Below are 8,275 nucleotides of genomic sequence, written 5' to 3' on the forward strand. Positions count from 1 at the left end.
AACTCGCCTGTAGTTACCTGAGATGGGAAAGAAAGACATGATTCACAATGCCATCCATAAATAATAATAAATCAGTCTAAGACCTTGTACAGTAACACAAAATTCTACCTTGTAAACTCAATCAAAAATATTTTGACACGTTGTGCTGCACTCTGTCCCTCTCAGTTCTTACCTTTATTTTGGCTCGGAAGTACGTGGAGCTGGCCTGCGGCCTCCTCTTGATCTCTGATCTCCCCTCTGGTAAACCCGCCGGGCTCTGGGGTCTGCCGAGCACCGTGCTGGAGGGCAGTTCTGGGTGAGTTTGTGTGTCAATGGTAGAGTGTTTGGTGAGGCAGAGGGGCGTGGTCATCTGAGTTGTCTCAGCGGGGCTGGCCTCCACCTCCATCGTCAGGACGGACGGAGGAAAGACGGAGACTGCAGAGAGGAGAGAAAGAGAAAGGGGAAGTGTCATGTGTCATGTCTGAATTTCCTTCTTTGACACCTCCAAAATTTCCTGAGGGAAAAATCCAGTGATTCAGCTTCCAAATGATCCCCTTTGTATGGATGTTACATTACTACAAGGGCCTTTTAGCAGCACTGACCTGAAATTAGCAATAAAGCCGAGGAGAAACTTCAGATTCTTCTTGGCTTCATAATTCTCCTCAGATTATCTTTTGTCTCTTTTATTGTGTCATTTCATTATTGATATGTTACTTACATTAACAATAATTGTAGCCTATTAAAGACATACAGACAGCAGTTAAATTTAATTCCACTTGCCTTTGATTGTATATTTTATTCTTTTATACAGAAAGTCTCTTAAATGTTAATAATTCGAAATAAAACCTCACATAGAACCTCACATTGTGTGCTTCTACTAAACTTTTACTAAGTTACAAAGAAAAACAGGCAAATGCATTTTTGCATGGACAATAACCCGTAAAGTCTTAATCTGAAATTTTTATTTTTTTCTACCACTGTTGCAAAACACAACTTATAAGTTTAACTAAAGGTTAAAAAAGACAAGAAATGTCTTTAAAAGGGGGTCAGAGGGTGAGAGTCACGTATGAGGACAAATTCAATGCAATGTACAGAATTTCACAACAAGCGGTCGGCTTGCACTGCTTTATATTTGCACAATTAGCAAAGAACCACAGCTAAATAGGAGTGTGTACTTGTGTTTGTGTGTGTGTGTGTGTGTGTGTGGGTGTGCACAGGTTTTTTTCCTATTGTTTAGTACGACTTCTGCAACCTCACCACACACACACACACACACAGATTACCATTACTTGTTTGACCAGACAGTCTTGCAGCACCAGCTTTTTACCTTCCTCAAACAATCCACCTCCGCAGGGGTGTGTGTGAGTGTGTGTGTGCATACACACAACCAACTGCATGTATGATTTGTGCAAAACACAACAAAACGTCACTGAAAGAACCAGAGACAAGCCATTCAACTGACAGTAAAACACAGAGAGGCGTGCAGGTGTGCAGGGGTGTGTGTTACTCAAAGGCAGGCGTGGCTGAGCTCAGCCGAGACAACGAATCAGTTGAATGTGCCGTCGGGCCTCAATCAGATAAAACCCAAATGTAAATGCAAATGAAGTGAGCTATATGAAGAGAAGACATAAAGCCAGTCTGTGAAGCAGCCGGATTAACGGAACGCTGAGAGAAACAGTGACAGCTCTATGGAACATCAACGCCACAACTGGTGAAGACATATCACTCTTCCAGCCTCTGTGGGTCTCCGGGTTGGGTTTACAGTGACGGCTCAAACAGGCCAACGGCTCAAAATAAACCCGGTGAAAGACTTGAGCATTATTTGGTTAAACAAACGCATTCAGTGCTGTAGTACTAACCTCCCTGCTCTCCCTACGATTCTGATTAAAATAGATCAAGCTAAGGCACACACTGAGATCATTCCACACAAGAAGAGACTCCTCCAATCATGTATTCAAAACCAGCTCTGCAGGTTATTTGTACAAACAGCTGAATTTCAGTATGTGCATTGAAAGGTGACAGTTAGATGAGAGGGCAACTTGGTGAAACTCATAGTTGAAAGTCGGATTTATTTATAGAAGAAACATTTGTGAAACACATTGGACATCAGACCATCAGTAAGATGCCTCACTGAGCATTTTCTAGCGTTTTAAACCCTCAGTCACAAATGTCTAGAGCAGGAGTGGGGAACTCCAGACCTCGAGGGCCGGTGTCCTGCAGGTTTTAGATATCACCCCGGGTCAACACACCTGAATCAAACGATTAGTTCATTACCAGGCCTCAAGGAGAACTTCAAGACATGTTGAGGAGGTAATTTAGCCATTTGAATCAGCTGTGTTGGATCAAGGATACAGCTAAAACCTGCAGGACACTGGCTTTTGAGGCCTGGAATTCCCCACCCCTGGCCTAGAGACAGGTGGCGTGTGATCCCCAGCAACCACAGGTCGCTGTGGCAATCCCCCGACTGGTAGGAGACTGGTTACTGGAGGTAACTGGCTCTTGCCAGATAAAAATCAGTCGTAAAGACGTTGCTGCACCAACAACCTCTTTGATTGCTTTGGTGACCAACAAGTCTCTACTAGTCTGGAAACACTTGTCAACTAACGCCGAGAAACCTGTAAAACTTGAAAAAGTGCAGCGCAAGCTAGAAACGAAGAGTGGTCACCTTCAGAGTAAATGCTGCGGCCTCTGTTTGCTACCAACATGTGTCAAAGGCAGAACGTTTTTACTTGAAGAGAATTTTCTTCATTTCCAGTTTGTTACAGTCTTCATAGTTTCACTACTACTCTGTGAGCAGTTGGCAAGTGTTTGCAGACAAGTTCGCATCTTACATGCAAACTACAGGCATGCTGCTAGAGACCTTTGGGAATACAAATTTTTCCTTGGTAAACTCTAGTTGCCAGGTTGTGGCCAACTGGTGACCAGGATGTTGATAACAAGTTATTTCCCAGCAACCACTTGCAACCAGTGTGGGAATACTAATTATTCAGTAGTTCCAAAGGGCTGTCAGGCTGATCTGCCAGCCTGTGTGACTGAGGGCTTAGAGGAATTTAAGAAAAAAATGAAATGTCGCTGGACATAATCACTGTCTATAGCAAGTGATCAATCCAGCTGTGGAATATTCACGACTATGTCAGTGAATGAAATGGTTAATGGACTTATTTTGATGTTTTTGGTGTATAAACAGCATTTTGAAAAATACTCTTGTTGAAAAAAATTGAACAATAAACTCTTAAAAGTTTAAAGAGTTTATATTTACAATCATTTACAAAGGTAGTGAAGCCTCACATTTCAAAGAAAGAAGTGGCAATGATCTGAGTTTATTGCTTATAGATCCTTATAAAGTCAGTAATGATTAACAAACTTATTGGCCAATCATTTTCCTATAAATGAGGCTTAATGATAAAAGTTCTTAGAGAGACTTTATGACTTTTAAAATGAGAGATCTTTTGTTTTTAAGTCACTACATGCCTGTACCATGACTGTATCCTCGCTTCAGTGCCTGAAAGACTCGCATCTTCAACATTAGCATTTCACGAACAAATCTGTTAATCAAATGATCTCCATGAGGAACTTGATCTCCACATTTAGTTTCATCTGCAGTTTAAAACTTTTTGAACCTGTTTCTGGTGTGTGACACAAAACGTGTGCTATCTGCCACCGAGAGCCTAATCCTATGATAAAAGCCGCCGAGATGATCAGAAATTTTCACTGTACTTTTTTACCACGTTTTCAAATCCTTCTTAATTACTCCTGAGTGCTGATAGTTTCTGTGGTGATTGCTGCTGGGTGAACATTTAATCTCATCTTGTATTGTTTGTTCACCTCTCCTGCCCCCCTGACCAATAAATGAGGTGTGTGTGTGTGTGTTTGGTAGTTAAAGGGCAACGTGGAGGGTTAAAACAACTCAAGGCTTCTACTCCATGAGCAAGTAAAGGAGGAGGAGTGGTGCTGCTTTAAATGCTCTGTAATATTTTTCTTTTATTCATTTAACATCGCTCAGCTGGTAGAAAGAGTCAACAATCAGTAGATAACTTGATCAAACAGAGGGTGTGTGTGTGTGTGTGTGTGTGTGTGTGTGTGTGTGTGTGTGTGTGTGTGTGTGTGTGTGTGTGTGTGTGTGTGTGTGTGTTTGCTTAAGGCGTATTGCCTGCAGCAGCAGGCTGTCCATAGGGTCCGTTACATTTCCTTCCATCCAATAAACATTAACCTTGACATTGAGCAGATAGTGGAAACTATTGGTGCAATGCAACAAACCCCCCAAACAAAACAAGACATCAGCTCCTCCTGGACTGCTCTGAGATTCTGGGGAACACGTTTAGTCGTTTTTCGCGACATCTTTCTTGTGTGTGCATGAGCCCGTCTGTGTAAAGGTGAAACTAACGTCTGCTAAAACTACAGAATGAAGTCAACACGACAACAACAAAACTTTTGTGTTATAATATAACCTCAAAAAGAAGAATATTATTTAGCTTTATAGATAAAAGCTAAGTTTATATACACTTGGAAAGTAATAATTAGATTATATGTGACCTCTGAGTGTAACAGAAAAATAAGGCATAATGATACATAGACTTATTCAAAAACTAAGTATGCTATAAGCTAATTTTTACGGTTTATTATAATTAATAATATTATTATTAGAGAAAAGCGGCGTGTAGGAGAAGATTTTTTCATTTCCATTTTTCATTCTTTTCCCCTCTTTTTCAGTTTTACTTCAGTTTTCTTACTTTTTAAATTTCTTTCAAAATGTAAAACACTTAAATGACCTTTCGATATATTTTCAATTACAACTTTTATTTGAATAAAAAAAAAGGGATGTTTCGTCTACTGCGCTTGAAATCAACGTTGTATGTTTGATGGGTTTGATGAGTTTCATGGCGGATACTGATGAGATGCAAGTTGATTTTCTCCAGTGAACCATCTGGTCCTTACATCTGGGCCCAAACACTTTTAAGCATCTATTTATGTATATTGAAGATTTGTTTCTTTTCTCTGCCACCAGTATAAGGAGGGAATAAACTTTTATTTCAAACACTGGTACCGACCGGCGCAGAAGTTCAGAATCAGCGCATAGGCAGCAAATACATGCGCATGTTAACAGCGGTACTCAGTAGTATTTTAATTTATGTAAAAGTTAAGAAGAAAGTATACCTACTTGGCAGTGATGCTGAAACACCAGCAGTCTTTGCAAGGGCAGTTATTATGACGTACTGTCTAAATTAGCTTTCGTTTCAATAGCCACTGGGAGATTAAAATGGCGAAATATTTTTAATTTCTATTTAGGAATGTTTTTTTCTCTATTGCCTTTTTCACACGCAGCGGTTCAATGTGTGTCTGGAAGATGGAGGAGGGATGATACAGACTCGAAACAAAGGTTGATTTCAGAATGATGACCCATCAGAAACAGGCCCCGGCACATGTTTGTGGATAACGCGCACGCGCGCGCGCGCGCGCACACACACACACACACACACACACAGAAAAGTGTCCAAAGCCATGGCATGTGGCGTGTCACAGAATTATTCAACACGCAGATTACTGAAGACAATTATCACATCTGAGTGTGTCAGCTTGTTATTAGGTTTTTGTGCGTGCGTCTCTCGCCGGGCAGGTACATCAAGTAACGGCACATACCAGAAGATTTAGCTGAGACCGTTGCTGGGCTTGGCAAAGCGTTAACAGTACGCGGCACAATTACGCACTGACGTTCAGGTTTCATCTTAAGGTTTTTCCTGGAAAACTAGTTGCTGAAACTTTCTGCGACGTTTCTTTGGCTCGTGGATCTTGAGAAATAACCTGAATAAAGACATTACACGGCAGATTCCTTTTGCGTGTGAGTGGGGAAGGGGAAGGTGGAAATAACTGCAGAGAGAAATCATGTTTGCTCTTCATAAGGCCTGAATCAAACCCAAAATGCCCGCGCGCTTTTATTTTGGTGGTTACATCCTATGTGAGTGTGAGTTTTTCCTCTTTTCCTTTTTTTCTTTTTATCGATCTTGTTTGGGTAAAAACCGTTTGAAGCGTATCCTGGTTCAGTTCATCCAAGTGTTCCGGTTGCAAACACCCCAAGAGGATGTAAAAGTCAATGATTAAAAGTTAACGGTGATGGGATGAGGACAGAAAAAGGACACACACACACACACACACACACACACACACACACACGGAGAGAGAGACAGAGAGAGAGAGAGAGGGAACGAAAGAGGGGGGAGGGAGAAGAGAGAAAGGAGAGCGAGAGAGACGTTTAGGGTGTAGTCCGTTACTTGTTATCTGATACCGGCGGGGTCTTACAATAAAAACTCCGCCGATGGCAACAATAGGGATTGTTTTCACGAAAACTGGGGGGATGCGGAGGGGGCAGGAGTCATTTGGGACCTCAACGTGTCATTTAAATGTAAAGTGACGCATTCAAAGAATCAAACTTGGACACCCAGCTCAGTGAAAAAGTATGAAAATCATTGTGCAGGTCAGGAAAGCTGATGTGTTTAGTTTCTTAAAAAAAAAAAAAAAGTAAGACCAACACGTGTAGATACAATAAAAACAAAAAACAAACAAACAGAAAATTAAAGGTATAAAACATCATCTCATCATTTAAAACTAAGAAAATGAAGAGATCTGAATTCAAGTGTTTATTAATTGGCCTGTGCTGAATGACTAATCAGAAGCCGATTAATAGGTCGTTATTTGTGCTTCATAAGTCAGGCCGGTGCTATGCTGTACAAGGAAGAACAATCAGGGGTTGAAGGTCGATATGAAAAAAAAACAAAAAACAAACACCGGGCCTTTGCGATCGCTTATAGGCCACAACACTGGAGTTGGTGTAAGAACACATTAGTCCTGTCACTGTTTGCTTTTGTGACACTGTGCTCAAATTGTTTATATGTGAATCATCAAAAACACGAAAAACGAAGAATGGTTTTTAACATTTTCATTAAAATGAAATAAGTTTAACATAAAAGGTTATCTAAAGTAAGAAGAGCACAGCTCTGACACCCCACAAAACAGGAACTACTTTCTCCGAGCACGGCGGGCCGCTGCTGTTTCCCGTTATTCCGTGGCCCCGTTACAATCACCGCCGGACACCCCTTCCCCCGCCACCTGTCACATCGGTATACCCGCTGGATTGCAAACCGCGCAAACAAACAAACAAACAAATAACAAAAATCCACAAATCCGTGCGTAAAGGCGCCCGAAAACGAGCCCGTACACGCTATCGCCAACATTTCTTTTGCTTTTTAAACAACAACAAAAATGGCTCATCACGGCAGTGGACTCACCTGGGATGTAGACGTCCCCTCGTTCATGATCAGGGAGTTCACTCCAGTTCCGCTTTCCCGGCGAAACGTTCGCCTTTTTAACCAGAAAGGCCCTCGGCATGCTCAGTCAACACAAAGTCCCTTTGAGAGAAAGCGATGTGCAGGGAAAGCCGCTGTGGCGACGTAAAGTCACGTTAAAAGTGACCCAAAAAAAAGCAGGAAACCGAGAGGAAAAACTGGAAGGTCGGTCCCCTCTTCTCCTTCTTCCTCCTCTTCGCACCTTTCTTCTCGTTTCGCAAGCCTCGTCCCGCTTTTTCACCTCCTGCAGCACACCTTTCCTCTCTACCAGATTTGTTTTCGAGCTCTAAACAAAAGTCTTTTCGGCGTCGGGACAGGTGAGTCCGCTCAGGTGAGCTACCAGGTCAGGTACAGACAGATATCGCCCACAGCGCCCTGAAATAACGGGAGTGTGGCGTCACTAGGTGAGGGAGCGGGGCTGGGAGGGAGAAAAAAACGCAGATATTCCTGGTCGCACGCACACACACATACACAAGTGTCGATAGAGGTGGGTCAGAGAGCTGCACAGGTACTCATTTAAAAGCAGGAAACAGGCAGCAGCGCGCATGCGCGGGAGAAATAACGGTGACAACAAGCCGGAGAGAGCCTAGGTTAGGCCTCTACCTGCTGAACCGGTTTACCCCTCCTTTTATTCTCTGTCTCGGCCTTTCCTATCCTCTCTTTCTCCACCTCTTCTCCATTCCGCTTTAAGGTGTGGGAACGGTGAAAATGACGAGAAGAAAGAGTGAAAGATTGAGAGTGTGTGTGGAAGTGTGTGTGTGAAGGAGTGAAGGGCAGTTATACAAGAAACTGTAGACACAAAGAGACAGAGGCACACTTTAACTGTGCAGATGCACAAACACAGCAGTCAGAATAAAGCGACTAATGGAGGAGTTCGTTATTTCTTTATCACTGTCACAGTCACACTTATTTAGTAGATATTTGTAGAACATATAGACAAATATCTGCTAAATATGAGA

The 8,275-nt window shown here is 42.2% G+C and overlaps 1 protein-coding gene across 1 annotated transcript in view; it reads right to left on the bottom strand.

Moving 5' to 3' along the window:
* LOC102205149 (putative transcription factor Ovo-like 1) overlaps window positions 1-7,816 on the bottom strand; it is a 12,977-nt gene extending 5,161 nt beyond the window's left edge. Inside the window, exons 1-3 of the mRNA XM_005754333.1 lie at window positions 7,260-7,816; window positions 173-414; window positions 4-17 (exon numbers count right to left, since the gene is read on the bottom strand). Coding sequence (XP_005754390.1) covers window positions 4-17; window positions 173-414; window positions 7,260-7,359 — 356 coding nt within the window. The 5' untranslated portion in view covers window positions 7,360-7,816. The remainder of the gene's footprint in view (window positions 1-3; window positions 18-172; window positions 415-7,259) is intronic.
* Between the last annotated feature and the right edge of the window lie 459 nt (window positions 7,817-8,275).

This window comes from Pundamilia nyererei, unplaced genomic scaffold (genome assembly GCF_000239375.1).
Source record: "Pundamilia nyererei isolate P.nyererei 1_Seehausen unplaced genomic scaffold, PunNye1.0 scaffold00544, whole genome shotgun sequence".
NCBI lineage: Eukaryota > Metazoa > Chordata > Actinopteri > Cichliformes > Cichlidae > Pundamilia > Pundamilia nyererei.